We start from the raw sequence: 16,167 nt of genomic DNA, 5'->3' as shown, positions 1-16,167 counted from the left end.
CGGGGGCAGTGGCTCACGCCTGTAATCCCAGCACTTTGGGAGGCTGAGGCAGATGGATCACGAGGTCAGGAGATCGAGACCATCCTGGCTAACAAGGTAGAAACCCTGTCTCTACTAAAAATACAAAAAATTAGCCAGGTGTGGTGGCGGGCGCCTGTAGTCCCAGCTACTCAGGAGGCTGAGGCAGGAGAATGGCGTGAACCCGGAAGGCAGAGCTTGCAGTGAGCCGAGATCGCGCCACTGCACTCCAGCCTAGGCAGCAGAGCAAGACTCCGTCTCAAAAAAAAAAAAAAAAAAAAAAAAGTATAATGTTCTTACTGGGTGTGACAGTGCATGCCTATATTCCCAGCTACTTGGGAGGCTAAGGCAGGAGGGTCGCTTAAGCCCAAGAGTTCAAGACCAGCCTGGGCAACAAAACAAGATCCCATTTCTAAGAAAAGAAAAATAATAATGTTATTTTTTCAGGGTCCTTTACTTCAGCCTCAGTGGTTCCATCCTAGGAAATGTTTAGATGCTAACAATGTAGCTGCATTGTCTCCAGCTTTATCTTTCTCTTCTGTTTATATCTTTGAGAAGAAAGCACAACAGAAGAGGACCTCTAGGATGAGATAGGGTTCCCATTCTAAGGCAGTGAAGTGAGCCCACTGGCTAAAGTCAGCCACCCAGTAGCCCAGAAGAGCACAGTGAGATTGAGATGCTAAGAGAGCAGAACAGAGTGCCAACCTGCCCTTGTCCCCATTATCCACTATTTGATGCATTTGAAGAGAAAGAGTGACTCTGGCTCTAAGATGTTAGAGAAAAGCAATCATTGCTATTATCTCATAAGCAATGATGGCGGTGGAGAAAAAGCAATGGTTTCAAGGAAGGGGCAGATATGGATCTACTATGAGCCCAGTGAAATTTAAACTTCACTAACTTGAACCATTCCACATCCTGGGAATTTTGTACTAACAATTTTGTATTTTTTTCCTTAAAGAGGTTTCCCCCAAATTGTATAAGCTTAGGCTCTTCAAAATCCCTAAGAATTCAGTGTGCTAAAGAGTCCAGTACCTTCTAGAAATGCCTCAAAACTGTCAGTTTTAATAAACTTGTAATAGTTTATTAGCTATGACAAGTCCAAATGACTACTCTTTGGCCCTTCTTTCCAAAATATATCAGTAAGATTTCTAGGAGGAGAAGAGATTATGTTGAAATCTTTACAAGCTAAGTAATAGACTTTCCTGTCACACCAATATTTAGGATTTTCGTCCTCTTGGTTCATTATTGAATCTAGTTAAACAGTTTCTATAGAAATTTTATTTCTGAATAACAAGTACTACGTAATAAGCAATTACAAATGAGATGTTGAAATAGAGTTATTTTGCAGATTTGTTGCATGTTCATGACTTGAAAACATTAGATAGTGGTAAAAACCATGAACATATTTGTTTCTATTTAGACGGATATTTATCTTTATTTGTGAGATATGTCCACTATGGTTTTACTTTAAAACCACGAATAAAGTTTTAACAATGGGCATTTTTCTTGTTGAGAGGTCTGTGGTCAGACTAAACATCTCTCAGAACCTGATTAGATCCTGAGGTTTTCAAATTCAATATTCAGCAAATATAGATCATTTCTTTGGCCATAAGAAATAATTAAGAACTTCAGAGCTAATGCAACTCTCCTGAGCCTGCTTCTGTTTTTTTTGGATGACATGATAATCAGACAGCCTCTTCTGGTGTTGGTCCTCACCATATTTGAGATTGAGGCAGCATAAATCACACACAATCTTTTGAAACTCTAGGTGACATTGCTTTAGGTTTTTATGTCAGCAAAGCCTTCATTTGCTAGTACTCAACTTATGGGAATTTTATATATTATTAAATGCTTTCCTTTTCCTCACTCCCAATTATCCTGATCCAAAAAAGTAGATACATGGTCATTATGTGGAGACAAAAGAACATTGAATAGTTAATTATACAACAGCCAGAACTGCCCACTGTGTATTCATCTTTGTAACAGAGCGCGGGAGGGTAAATTAGCATATTTAGTTTGAAATCTTGTAAAATAGAAATGGGATTCTTTGAGTAGTTGCAGTTTACGTAGTAACCTCATACTTCATGGAGATCTGACTCAAAATAACACAAGTCTCAAAATAATGGGAAAAGGAATGCTCTGTAAATGATCCACATTGCCTAGGTACCTCCACTGACAACATGTATTTGATAGTGTCTAAAATCCTCTTTTCCTGTATAAACACAGTATCACTGTAATCCTAGACAGTACATTTGCTTTCTCTTACAGCCTAACTCCCTTCAAATGATAGGTCTAAAATAAAATATGCAGAAGTCATTAAATTGTAGCATTTTCATTGCTGGGAGGGAACTCCAGAGGTCACCTAGTTCATCCCGATCTCCAGCCAGGACTCTTCCTAATACTGAATATAGCTGTACAGTGATCTGCGTTAAGAAAGCTTTTAAAGATCCCTGGGGTTGGGCAAAAAATAGCTAATATTGGCCTGATTCATAGAACAGCATTATAAGAATGTCATAATAGCCACCTTCATAAGGAAGACATCCATCAGGGCTAAGTGCTAGTACTAGCTTCAGAAGGAAAAGCTTTATTTTCTCAGAGAAAAGGGTGGTAGATTAAGGAAATGACCCAGCATGTTGGCATTTTGTTGTTGTTGTTTAGGTGTACATTTAAATGCTTATCAAAAAGGAAACATTGTCATGTCAAAGACCACTGCAGGGGAAGCCCAGAGGTGGCTGTAAGCAAGCAGATCACAAGTCCTTTAACAAGTTCTTTCAAATAGCAGCAGAGCTCAGAGGGGGGCTGTTGTTTCAAACAAGATTCAATTAGCATCAAGTTATTAAAGGGCAGACGGGGAAACATAAGAATAATATTGACAGACCTGCTTCTTAAGCAATATCTTTTCCCTCTAATCAGCTGAGTTTGTTAGAGCTGATCATTTTATTTCAACTCCATTCAACTATAGGTGCAAAGAATGAGAACTTCAGTGTAACTCCAATTTTCTAAGAGAACTAGTCACATTGCTGTTTTATAAACAAGGTAAGCTTTCACAGTTGCTTAGATTCATGAATAATTAGATTTAAAGCATGATACTGGAATCTAGAAATCTAGCTAAAAGAGCTGAGGTTCTTATCTCAATTATTTGGGCCTTTAAGCCTTTCTGTTGAACTACAGAAAGAACTTGAAGATACAGCTGTAAAATAAGGACCTACTCCCCAAAATTGTCCCAAGTATCCACTTGATTCTGTATCTTTATATTGCATCTTTTTCTCATATTTCTGCTAGGTTACATAAACTCTGGTCAACTATGAATGCCTCCAGGGATGAGAAATGGGAGGTTGGGTGGAAATAGATTTTAGGTTTTGGGGCTTTTTTAAACCACATACTCTCTTGTCAACTTTCAAATTTTGTGCTTGTACCTCTTTCAAAGTATTCATTTGAAAATATTTCATTTTTGAAATCAGAAAGGCACTGTCTGTGCTCTCTCTCAGCCAGATACTCAGTCTCGGTTACAGGAAGTAGAAATTTGTGACTACTAGCCTTTCCCAGCCTCCTTTGTAACTCTTGACTTTGGAAATGGGAATTCAGCCACTGAGAACTTTTTAATGTGCAGCTGCCTTTCTCAGGGAACACTAACCAAGAAACAAAGTCTTCAGGTCACCTTTCCTCTTCCTTTTGTGAGGACAGGAGACAAAAGAACAAGATATCCCTGAAGTGTCTCCTTGGCTTTACAACATTCTACAGTAGGCACCTAACACTTGAGTTAATGTGCAGACTACACACCTACCATAAAACTAGGACACTCGAGGTAAGGAAAGTATTTCCATAGTTACTTGGACATTTGGCAGAGTAGTTTTCTCTCTTAAACTACTAATTGTCCATAACTTGCTGGGTGTGTACACAACCCGTAGGAAGTATTATTTTTAAAAGTTATCGGCTGGACGTGGTGGCTCACGTTTGTAACTCTAGCACTTTGGGAGGCCGAGGTGGGCGGATCACCTGAGGTCAGGAGTTCGAGACCAGCCTGGCCAACATGGTGAACCCCCGTCTCTACTAAAAAAAATACAAAAAATTAGCTGGGCATGGTGGCTCATGCCTGTAATCCCAGCTACTGGGGAGGCTGAGGCAGAAGAATCACTTGAACCTGGGAGACAGAGGTTGCAGTGAGCCAGGATTGTGCCACTGCACTCCAGCCTGGGCAACAGAGCAAGACTCCGTCTCAAAAAAAAAAAAAAAAGTTATCAACATAAACAAATTCTCATAGCAGAATCAAGAAAATTCAAATACAGGAAACTGAATCAACTTTAAAGAAAGAGAATCATTATTAAAGAGTGTAAGAAAAGCAGAGAGCAGCAGATTCTATAATTTTTATTACAAAAAAAACCCTTTACATGCTATGACATTAAATGTCACAAGGTCATTGCAAGCAAATCTTTTTAAAAAATATACATACTGTATATATTTACATTCAAGTTTGAATATTTGTCAAGATATAGTTCAGATTCTACTCTTTACCCATTCTGTGGATTTGTTCATCTAGTAACTAAACAGCGATTGTATCATCACTCAGGCACACAGAGAGGTAGAAACCGCTTTTTTAAAGAAAAAACAAAACTGGAGTGCAAATGTGAAGATCATTGAAGCAGCTTAGCTACATCAAGGAGACCCTAACTAGCTTTGGTCATCTCAAAAAGCTGAATATATGTAGCCTTGTCCTTTAAATTAAAACCAGAAAAACTTTGGGCAGGTGCTCTTCTGAGCACATCAGAGTGCTGACAGAACTCAGCAACTAATGGTCTGCCACTCTGCAACAAGAATTGCATATGACTAAGTGGGGCAAAGATAGCAGCGGAGCTGGGCTGGCAGCTGGGCACCTTTTCCGATAAGACACAAATCATAACCAAACAAGTGGCTTACAAGACAGCCAATTAATATCTGGACATATAGTCTGGAACTCAGAAGCCAACTAAAGTACTTCATTTCCCAAGTGAAATCCCTATTCATTTCTGTTCTCCCACCTCCATCCCAAACTGAACTCCTAAGTCTAGATAGGGGTGGGGGTCGCCTGGGACTTCTGCAGGCCACAGTTTTTCAGCCCCAAGTCCCGACCTCACGAAGGCTCTTGGGACTGAGAAGGGCTGCCAGGGTTCTTGATAAACTTGGTGAGGGTTGTTCCAGAGAGGGGAAGTTGGAGGGGAGCCACAGGAACGGCCGTGGCCAGAAGCCCTTCTCGTTCCCTTTTCTTCTGTTTCATCCTGCGGTTCTGGAACCAGATTTTGACTTGCGTGTCATTCAGCTGCAAGCAGTTGGCTATCTCGATGCGCCGGGCTCGAGTTAAGTACTTATTGAAATGAAACTCTTTTTCCAGTTCGGTCAGTTGCTTGGTGCTGAAATTCGTGCGGATCGCGCTGGAGGGGCTAGCGGCCCCATACTCGGCGAGTTTGCCTGCAAACGTAAAGACAGGGCGTCAGCCAGGCCAGAGGCCGGAGACAGAACGTGGGTGAGCAGTGGAGCTAGTTAGAATCAAAGTCCCAGCGCAGCCCTCCTGGGTCCCTAGGAACAGAATTTGTGCCAGGAGAAATGCCACGGAGAGCTCCTTCCTGAAATTTTCTCAATGCCTGGCACGTTTTCCGAGTCTGTACTCGAAGCAGACTCAATGGAATTCGCCCGGGAACGCCTCTCCTCCACAAAACCCAAACCGCTGTCTGGAGAGGCAGCGGCACAACGCTCTCAGCGCATTTCCGCGGGGGAGGCTCCGTCCCCAACCCCAGGTGGCTCCATCCAAGGACCGCGGACTTACCTTTCTTAGAGGCATTCCTCTTCACTTTCATCCACTCGAAAGTGCTGAAGGCGGCAGGGAGGCCGGAGGCGGGAGAGACGGACTTGGGGTAGGTGCCTGGGGCCGGGGATGCGGTCTGGAAAGTACCAGGGTGGCCGTCGGCTGGCTCTTTGAGACACGCAGGAAAGGGGCCGGGCTCGCCGAAGGCCGTGTAATCCACCTGGCCGCTGAGGAGGAAGGAGCCGCCGCCCGAGAAGACCGCCGAGGTGGCGTAGTGGACGTGAGACCCGCCGTCGTCGGCCGCCCGCCCCAGCACGCCCGGGAAGTCGTACGCGGGCCCGGACCCCAGGAAGCCGTAGTCCGCGCCCCCCGCTGTCGTAGCAGGTGCGGTACCGGGTTCGTAGGCCCCCTCCAGGGTGCACTGCGCGTACTGGGGCGCGGGCGGAGGCGGTGCGGGCGGCCGCGCGGGGGCGGCAGGGGGCGAAGGCGAGGGTCGGGCGGCGGCCAGGGGCAGACAGCTGACGAAGGCGCCGTCGCCGTTGCCCAGAGGGAAGGCGGGCTGCAGAGCCACGGGCCGGGCGTCGGAGCGGCAGAACTTGGGTGCCAAGCTGAGCACTTCGCCGCCGACCCCGCCGCCGCTGCTGCACGAAACGTACTCCAGGTAGGAGCTCATGGTTCCGGCCCCCCCTTTCTGAGGGCGCAGGCCGGAGCTGGAGTACGGAGCCGGGCAGAGGCTGAGCAGGACTGCCGCCGTCTGCGCCGCTCCGCCAGCCCTCTCTACCCGAGCTGCCCTCTCCAAGCCATGGCGAGTGAGCCAGAGGTAAATAGTGGCCTAATATACCGGCGGGGGCGGCCACGTGGCGCTGGCCGGCCAATGGGCGGCCTCCCCGCACGGCCAGGGTCCGCACTGGCGCGCCGCTCCTCGCGCCTGCCCCGCAGCCAAGTTAGCCAAAGCAGCCCAGGGCCGCCGCCCAGCGCCCCCCAGCCCCCAGGAGAGCCGTCGCGACCGGGGGCTGCCTGGGCAAGGGCGGGGCGAAAGCGCAGAACGCCTGCTCTCGGACAGGTATTGGGCGAGGTGGGGGGAGAAAGGCAGGACTGGCCGCTCGGGTGAGGGTGAGGGGATGCAGGGGTGCGAGCCGCTTCTGCTCTGGATCGTCGGGGAGCTAGTCCCTAGGGGGCGGAGTGTGGGCGTCGCGGCGTGGAAAAGGTTAAATGGGAGCGTGATGCGCGGCCGATGGAGACTGCTCCTCGCCCACCTCCAGAATAGATAAAGTTATTCCTCTTCCCCTCTTCTGAGTCCTCTGCGCTTTCGGTTTGCTTGGCGCTGATGTTATCTCTCTTCTAAACCTAGAGCAGATGTTTGTTTTTTTCCTTTCTTCCTCCTTTTCTAGGACTCACGGAACTACATTTTATGCTGTGAGTGCTGTGTGCCTAGGGCGGGACAAAATTTTCACTTTTTGACTAGGCTTCCTTTTAACGTGACTTTGCAGCTTTCTTCTATCCCTCGCAATTTGTGGCGGCGTGATGAGGGCCAATGTTGTAGTGCCAGATTTTGATAAAGTTTCTGCCTTGTGGGGTAGTTTAGCAGATTTCCCCCTCCGGCTGGGTTGTTGGAATAAAGAATCCAGAGTGATGGTGGAACACTCCTTGTGCTCCTATCTGGGAGGCTGGCACAGGCACCGGTGCGGCGCTTGCTTTCACTGAGGAGCTTGTCTGGAGGGCGCAAAGGCTTAGCGGGGACTGATGAGATCTCAGAGGTTTGGATGGACTTGTACCTCGAAGCAATTAGAGCTTCTGCTCCATCAGATAAGTGCTGCATCTTCTCTTGCGAGTGAAATCTGAGGGCTCACAATGTTAATGGGCTCACGTCTTTCCCTTGATAATATGGTTTTGTTTACTGAGTGTAGACAGACGGGAAATAAAAGTGCAATTGGCACAGGAAATGAAGAGTAGAAAGGTTACAAAGACCAGCTTTACATTGACAAACTTTCCAGCTTCCTTTAGTATTTCTTTTAATGTTCTCTTTTTGGGGGACTGTAGGAAAATTACAAATTAGATAAATAGAGGTTATTTACACACAGTAGTTATGAAAGAGGGTGGTTTCCTAAAACCCTGTGTGAATAAAGACTCTAAAGAGTCTACTCAGAGCTTATATCAAGTGCCCTTGAAAACTTAATCTATTACAGCCTCTAAGTTATGGTAACCGAGGTTTTATCATTGTTTTACTGATTCACTTGTCATAAAAGAGCGATTGAGCTGTTGCCTAAAATTCCACTCTGAGGAAGTCTTTAGAATAAGCACCATCACAGCCCAGGGAGCCAGTTCCTTCCAGGGATGTGGACTTGTGGATAAACAAAGCCCTACCAAAATGTGGACTACTGATGGACCTGAAGTTGCTGCAAGATGGGGGAGGGGTGTCCCCAGGTTGAGGGGAGCCAGTAGAGGGTGGATGCCTAGGAATGAGCACAAAGTTAAAGAGGTCTGTGGTTCCTGCATTGCTGGAGTTCTTGAGTTTGATTGCAAATGGAATACCTGTGCTGAAAATAGCCCTTCAATCTTGATTTTGCTATTTCAGTTTTGTGCTATAGCCAGTCAGATGACAAAGGTCCTAAATAATTTTTATTTATTTATTTATTTATTTATTTTTAAGTGCAGTGGCGCCATCTCGGCTCACTGCAAGCTCAGCCTCCGCGGTTCACGCCATTCTTCTGCCTCAGCCTCCCGAGTAGCTGGGACTACAGGCGCCCACCACCATGCCCGGCTAATTTTTTGTAGTTTTAGTAGAGACGGGGTTTCACCGTGTTAGCCAGGATGGTTTCGATCTCCTGACCTCGTGATCCATCTGCCTCGGCCTCCCAAAGTGCTGGGATTACAGGCGTGAGCCACCGCGCCCGGCCTAAATAATTTTTAAGAAGAGAAAAATACAAGTTTTTCCCTAGCACCCCAGTTAGGAAATGATAGAGCTCTTCAGAGCTAGCTCAGCCTTAAAATGTAGACACGTTTCTTCACTGCTCTCCTGTGCCATTTATGCAAAAGTAACAGCAAATAAGATGCTGCTGAGTTCACAATGCCCCCTCCTCCACCTCTGGCTAGATTTTAATAGTCAGTTTTTATCTGCAAGATGTCCCAGCTCTCACAGTGTTCCCTCAAATGATACTTACCCTATCACAACTCCTAAGCCTAGAGGGCCCATGGGTCAAGAAGGAAGGATGGCTTTGTAAACCTCTTTGGGGAAGACATCCAGCCGGCTGCAACCCAGGGTTTAGGGCAGAAAAGTCAGCCTGACTGACTGGCAAGTCTGAACAAAACCCCTCAAATTAAGGGCCTTTTCTGCAAGGTTTCAGAAAAATCAGGCTGCCTAGGTGTCCTGGCAGCTTTCATGGCAACAAAGACTAAGTTTTTCCTCCTGGGCATTTGGGGCAAAGGCTGGGTCCTTCATGATATAATTAGGCCTTCACTTTAATGTACCCATGAGCTATCCACACTAGCTCCATCAAGTAAAATTTTGGAGATTTAGCCTTTCTGAGGGAAGAAAGTGTCCTAAAAAAGAATGAAGTTTTTAAAAATACTGTTTTGTTTTCACGACTGTGGGTGAGAGCGAGGGAGAGGTGTTCAATATTTGTTCAGACCCAATAGCATTTCTCTGATAATCGCATACAGAAAACTACGTTCTGGCCGGGCACGGTTGCTCATGCCTGTAATCCCAGCACATTGGGAGGTCGAGGTGGGTGGATCATGAGGTCAGGAGATCAAGACCAGCCTGGCTAACACGGTGAAACCCCATCTCTACTAAAAATAAATAAATAAATAAATAAATTAGTGGCACATGCCTGTAGTCCCAGCGACTTGGGAGGCTGAGGCAGGAGAATCGCTTGAACCCAGGAGGCAGAGGTTGTAGTGAGCCGAGATCATGCCACTGCACTTCAGCCTGGGTAACAGAGCAAGACTCCATCTCAAAAAAAAAAAGAAAAAGAAAAAGGAAAACAAAGCTACATTCTGTTCACCCTTCTCTCCACTCCCTTAATCTCCAAATCCTTGGCATATCCCACACCTTGGGGCTCAGAGTTGGCATCTCCATTCTTGGGCTGGTTCTTGACTTGCTCAGGTTGGAAGTCAAGACTCTGGTCATTTCATACTCAAATTCAACATGTTTGCCAAGGATTTACTATGTAATGACATTTTGTTAGGAGAAAGTTAGGCTAGGGAAAAGACATTCTCAAACCAAAGGAGCTAGAGATTTATTTCTGACACAGGTTTTAGCTATACAATAAATCTACTCTAGAGGAATCTTAACGTATAATTATCTAAGGAGAAATTGGAAGATATTATTGGGGAAATATAGAAAGATGTGAATATAGCATATTTTGAGTAACATTAAAGTTTGTCTCTTAGATGTTCATAAAGTATGGAAGAAATGTCTTACTAATTTTATTACTTGTCAAGCCATGAATTCCCCAGGGTCACTTGCCCTGCTGGGTCCTGGTGCTGAGTTCTCCACGGGAGGTGACAGCAGACGGGCCCAATTGCCAGGTTGTGTTTGATGTAGGAATGCTTTGAAATCTCTCCCATCCTGCTCACAACAGCAGCCACCCCCTACCCACTCCCTATCCCTTTCATGATTACCTTTCTTTCCCTTTCTAATAACTAGCCTCTCTTCTGCAGACAGAAGTGATAAAGGGTGGCAGTCTGGTTTTCTGTGTGTTTATTTTATTTTATTTTATTTTCGAGATGGAGTCTCGGTTTGTCACCCAGGCTGGAGTGCAATAGCACGATATTGGCTCACTGCAACCTCCGCCTCCCGGGTTCAAGCGATTCTCATGCCTCGGCCTCCCAAGTAGCTGGGACTACAGGCACATGCCACCACGCCCGGCTAATTTTTATATTCTTAGTAGAGACAGGGTTTTGCCGTGTTGGCCAGGCTGGTCTCGAACTCCTGACCTGAAATGATCCACCCACCTCAGCCTCCCAAAGTGCAGGGGTTGCTTCTGTGTGTTTAAAGTTGTTTTCAAGAAGCGCTGGGTAAGCCCTCTAGACAAGTCCCACTATGTTACCGCTTGGAGGCACTTTGAGCACATTGAAACTCTTGGCTTCCTAACCCCAAGTCACAGAAAATCTTGTTTGTTGGGGTAAAAAAAGGGTGGCTGTCTTTTTTTTTCTTAATCCACATTAAGAGAAAGTGCAGATTAAGATGCAGTTCTCTGTAGCATCCCTCAGTCATCCTAGGATGGAGGTAGGTATGCAAAGGAGTCCTAAGGACAAGAATTCTAAACCTGTTGGAAATCTGACAATATGACCTTCCGTGAGGAAAACCATTTAAAGTGCTGTGCCTTTCCCTGAGAATTTTGTGAATGAAAGGCTTACTGGTCAAGCCAGTGATTGACACATGGAGGCATTCAAAAGTGTTTGTTGGACGTAAGCAGAGTAGACAGAATGGTGTGTCTTTACCGTGACTAATATTGGCTGAAGGATATCTTTAGATTGTTGCCTCCCAAAACCACATCAGGTGGGTAGAAATCATCATAGAATCTTGTTTAAAAGTTCAGGTTTCTTGGGTCACCCCCAGAGATTTTTACTTAATAGTCTGACTCAGGAATTTTTTTTTAATTTTTATTTTTTTTGTAGAGACAAGGTCTTGCCATGTTTGCCAGGCTGGTCTTGAACTCTTGGGCTCAAGTGATTCACCCACCTCAGCCTCCCAAAGTGGTAGGATTGCAGGCATGAGCCACTGTGCCTGGCCTAGGAATCCTTTTTTTTTTTTTTTTTTTTTTTTTTTTTTTTAACATGCCTTTTGGGTGATCCTAAAGCAAGATTGTTTGGAACCACACTTTGAAAAATTCTGCTGTAGGAGTTGGGGTGGGAGGGGGCAGTGTGGGAAGAAAGGAGATGTTCCTATGGGAGGGACCATGAATGATGAGAGATCATGGCTAGCTGGCACATGAGTATACCTAAAAAGTGTCCAGAAGTTTGTCGGGTTGCAGAGAGGTCAATGTCAAGGTAAAACTTAAGTCTACTTGGGCTGAAGTTCTAGAACATATCCTTAAGAAGTGGTCAGTTGGAAGTTTCTAAAGTTTTGCTGACCAGTTGGTGCTTTGCAGAGACTGGGCTCACTTCTGCTTCTTGCTGCTTCCCTACTTTGGCTTTGATCATGCCAGTGGGGTGGGAAGAGAAAGAGATTTGCCTCTCCCAGTCTCTTCAGAGAAAATTTAGAGTGGTTCTGAGGCAATGGGAAGAAGGAAGGAGTGAGAATGGGCATCTGAAGAGAGAGGACTCAGCCTTTTTTTCTTCCATCTCTCAAATTGGAATATGCCTTTGAGCCCCAGGGATCCAGAGGGGGCCAAATGTCCCTTAGCCTAAGCAATAACTCTTTCGCTGGCTAAAGGCTGACCTTTCACAGCCTAAGATGTCAAAGCTAGAAAACGCCTTCCAGATAAGCTACATCAAACCCCTAATTTTAGAGAGGAAGTCACTTTACTCAGAGGTTAAAAGGCAAAGCCATCCTGCAAAAAATGGAACCACCTTGGGTCTCGTGACTTTCCACAGTCCATTGCCTTTTCACAGTCTGCAAAGAGGAAGAAATATAGTAGCTACTCCTTGGCATTGTGGCAGGCCTGGATCCCAAGCAAGCACAGCAGTGTTCAAGAAGGCGCACTCATTTCCGGGAGGCCAGTCAGTGGTTCTGACTGAGAGGCCTGCTGCTCTGCCAGGGTTCTGTAGCCTCATCTTGAGTCCTCCTAGGAGAGAGGGTAGAGACAGACCTGGGACCCCAGCACCGAACAAGAGTGAAGAATCCCATTATCGTTGAGGTTGATCAGCATCAGCGCCCTGGGGGAACAAAACAAGAGGTATCCCAAGATTAATTTTGCTGGATAGAGCAAGTATAAATAAGGACACATATGAACACACACGGGCACACCCACGTCACTTGTACTAACCATTTTTTTGTTGTTGTTCCTTTATCATTTTACTCAAGGTGAGTAAAGGCATTGTTTTGTTTTGTAACTTTTAAGTTCAGGGATACATGTGCAGGTTTGTTACATAGATAAACATGTATCATGAGGGTTTGTTGTACAGATTATTTCATCACCCAGGTATTAAGCCTAGTACCCATTAGTTATTTTTCCTGATCTTCTCCCTCCCCCCACCCTCTGCTCTGTTCCTTTATTGTTATTTTGTTATTTTTTATTTTTATGAGACAGAGTCTTGCTCTGTTGCCCAGGCTGGAGGGCAGTGGTGTGATCTTGGCTCACTGCAACCTCCACCCCCTGGGTTCAAGTGATTCTCCTGCCTCAGCCTCTGTGTAGCTGGGACTACAGACTTGTGCCACCACGCCCAGCTGATTTTTGTATTTTTAGTAGAGATGGGGTTTTACCATGTTGGGCAGGCTGGTCTCGAACTCCTGACCTCAGGTGATCCACCTGCCTCAGCCTCCCAAAGTGCTGGGATTATAGGTGAGAGCCACTGTGCCCGGCTTCTTTTATTTTTTCAAAAGGGTAATAAATTTAAATGTGCCTGCTTCAAGATTCAAAGGGTACAAAGGGGTATACAGTGAAAAGTCTTCCTCCCACTCTTGTTCCCAGCTACCTAGTTCCCCTTCACATAAGCAACCAACTTGTGTATCTTTCCAGAGACACTTTTTACTAGCATAATTTTTATATGTGTGTGTGTGTGTGTGTACTCCACAGTTTTTTACACAAATGGTAGCATGCTAGGCAGACTTTTTTGCACCATGCTTTTCCCCCTATTGTATCTTTCAGACCATTCCATATATATCCACACATAACTTCCTGGATTTGTTGTTGTTGTTGTTTGAGACAGGGTCTGACTATGTCACTGAGGCTGGAGTGCAGTGGTGTAATCATGGCTCCCTGCAGCCTCAACCTTCTCGGGGCTCAGGTGATCCTCCCACCTCACCCTTCTGAATAGCTGAGATTACAGGCATGCACAAGCACGTCCAGCTAATTTTTGTATTTTTTGTAGAGATAAGGTTTCATCTCTACAAAACCAGGCTGGTCTCGAACTCCTGGGCTTGAGTGATCTGCTAGTCTTGGCTTCCCGAAGTGCTGGGATTACAGATGTGAGCCACGGCGTGTAGCCCTGGTTTACTTTTATAACTTCATACTGTTCTACTGTATACACCTGCCACAATTCATTTAGCCATTCCCTATTGGTGGGCATATAGCTTGTTTTCAACCTTTTGCTATTACAAACGCATGGTCAAGCTTTTACCTATTAGAAAAATTTGTAGAAGTGAAATGATTTAGTCAAAAGGTATGTGCACTGTCAATTTTAATATATTTCTCCACAGCAATAAATTAATTTATACCTCTATCAGCAATATATGAGAGTTCCTGTCTCCTCACACCTTTGCCAAGTCAATGAGATGTTGAAGTTTTTATGTTTGCCAATCTGATAAGTGAAAAATAATACCTTTTATTTACTCTTATAACATCTCCCAAAATATCTCTCTTCCTTATCTTGAGCCTTTCATAATTCTGTATTACAAATGATAATACTAACACAGAAAAGATAAACAACTTCTTGTAATCACACCGGTGTAAATGGCCAAAGTCAGATGTTCAGCACTCTTCCCTATACTACACCATTCCACACAGGGCTCATGGAGGTTCAAAAGAGAGTAGGTGGCTTCAAGCATTCCCTGAAAGACACATGATATTTAAAAAAAAAAAAAAAAAAAAAAAGCATGGAAGCTTTCTGACATCTGCTAAAAGATCTCTTCTTTAGTGGTTTGATACCAAGAACACATTTCTGCATGAATCCTCCAGCAAGTACCGCTCTTGAAGGAGAGGACTCTGATTAGCAATTTGATCTGACCTAGTCCTAAACATTAGCTTGGATTCAATATCTAGGAAGCAGTGGGATGTTGTTGTTTTTAATTTCTGTAAGACATTTCTTACTGGACACCCAGGATCTAAGTATTCATCAGCATGGTGTGAGTGCAGGTGTGTTTTTCCTAGGTTTTAGCTTTATATAGAACACTCACTTGGACCTGGTGAAGATACCAATACCTAACACACATTCCCATACAACTCTAATGATAAGCTGATGAGGTAGATATCTTTATTGACTCTTTCACTGATGAAGCTGAAGTCCAGAAAGATTAAGTGAGTTGCTTAGGGCCACACAGTGTATCAGTAGCAAAGCAGAAAATACAATGTAGACTGCAACCGAACTCATTAGATTCCTTGCAAAGCCTTGTCTTCTCCCTCCTCTATTCATTTTAGTGAATGACGTGACTCAGTCCCTCAAATCTAGAGATTAACATCCACAACTCCTCTTTTATTCATCCAGTTGATCACTAAGTCCTGTGAATTCTACCTCTAAATGTCTTTTCTCTTCACTCTTGTTACATTAGTTCCTCTCTCTGCTGTGTTGTTGCAGTCGCCTTCTATTTTGTTCTTCTTGCCTCCTATCTCTCCTTTCTCTAATCAGACACAGCATCCCTGAGTTAGCTTTAGAATACATAACTTCACATCCCAGCTTAAAACCTGCAGTGGCTCCCCAGTCTCTAGAGAGTAGATCCAGACTCCTTCACGTGAACCCTGTGCAGCCTCTCTTTTCAGCCAGGATGACCACACTCCAAAGTACTCTCCTTGTTCCAAGCCCAGACTTTGCTTTTTCCTCCCTCTTTGCTTTTGTATGAGTTGTCCCCTCTACCTGGTATGGCCTTCCCTTCTTGGCCTGAAAAACGCTTATGTTTCAGGAACCCAAATTCACCTCCTCTGAAACTATTTTTTGACATTACAGTACTATTAGTGGCTCCTTTTTTATTAGAGGAACATTTTGACCACACCTCTGTTACAGCACCTGTCATATTATTTCTCTTCCCCACTAGATTGAAGAGCATACATCATCAGTGACTTGTCTTTGTATCCCAGAGCCCAGCACAGTGTGTATAGGAGCTGTTCACTAGAAACTGGTGAAAGGCAAGGAGGAGGAACAGACTGAACCAAGGACAGCAGGACCAGTAGTTTCATTGCTCGGTGAGTTCAGGACACTGTGTGAGGCTTAATGCTTCAGCTTATATCTATCTGAAGCAAGATGGTAGAACATTTTTCCAAAGCAAGTTAATTTTCCACCCAAGAGGATGAAGGGAGAGAAGGCTGAAGGAAGAGGGGGCAAAGCTGAGGCTTTCTCTCCTTCAGGGACTATTTCCTGTGGGCTGCGGCAACACATTTACTAACTTCAGAAACATGTCAGCTGAAGTCCCCCAGCAAAAAACGGTAAATAGGCCGGAACTTTGTTAGGATTTACAAAGTGAACAGCATGACCACTCCAGAAGGGTTATGAAAATGCTTCACCACTAACTCCACCAAACCCTCCTGCTGTAAACAGCTCTAATGCTAGTGACTACC

At 44.9% G+C, this 16,167-nt stretch overlaps 1 protein-coding gene and 1 long non-coding RNA gene across 2 annotated transcripts in view; one reads left to right on the top strand and one right to left on the bottom strand.

Moving 5' to 3' along the window:
• Nucleotides 1–4,367: 4,367 nt before the first annotated feature.
• HOXD1 (homeobox D1) lies at nt 4,368–6,601 on the bottom strand. The gene is made up of 2 exons (XM_055289815.1): nt 5,816–6,601; nt 4,368–5,460 (listed from the first exon to the last, which is right to left on the bottom strand). The coding sequence occupies exons 1-2, from the start codon at nt 6,465–6,467 to the stop codon at nt 5,126–5,128; spliced, it is 987 nt and encodes a 328-aa protein (XP_055145790.1). The 5' UTR covers nt 6,468–6,601; the 3' UTR covers nt 4,368–5,125.
• Nucleotides 6,602–6,747: 146 nt separating this feature from the next.
• Nucleotides 6,748–16,167, top strand: part of LOC129488084 (uncharacterized) — a 15,357-nt gene continuing 5,937 nt past the window's right edge. Inside the window, exons 1-2 of the long non-coding RNA XR_010122376.1 lie at nt 6,748–6,857; nt 15,648–15,795. This is a non-coding gene — a long non-coding RNA (uncharacterized lncRNA). The remainder of the gene's footprint in view (nt 6,858–15,647; nt 15,796–16,167) is intronic.

Source organism: Symphalangus syndactylus, chromosome 8, assembly GCF_028878055.3.
Source record: "Symphalangus syndactylus isolate Jambi chromosome 8, NHGRI_mSymSyn1-v2.1_pri, whole genome shotgun sequence".
In the NCBI taxonomy this organism is placed as follows: domain Eukaryota; kingdom Metazoa; phylum Chordata; class Mammalia; order Primates; family Hylobatidae; genus Symphalangus; species Symphalangus syndactylus.
Note: the sequence above shows the minus strand (reverse complement) of the source record. Positions and strands in the feature narration are given on the sequence as shown.

Excerpts from the sequence above, each read along its gene's own strand:
- HOXD1 (XM_055289815.1), bottom strand. The coding sequence starts at position 6,467 with ATGAGCTCCTACCTGGAGTACGTTTCGTGCAGCAGCGGCGGCGGGGTC. Across the intron at positions 5,461-5,815 it reads GAGGAATGCCTCTAAGAAAG|GCAAACTCGCCGAGTATGGG; the intron begins GTAAGTCCGCGG and ends TTACGTTTGCAG.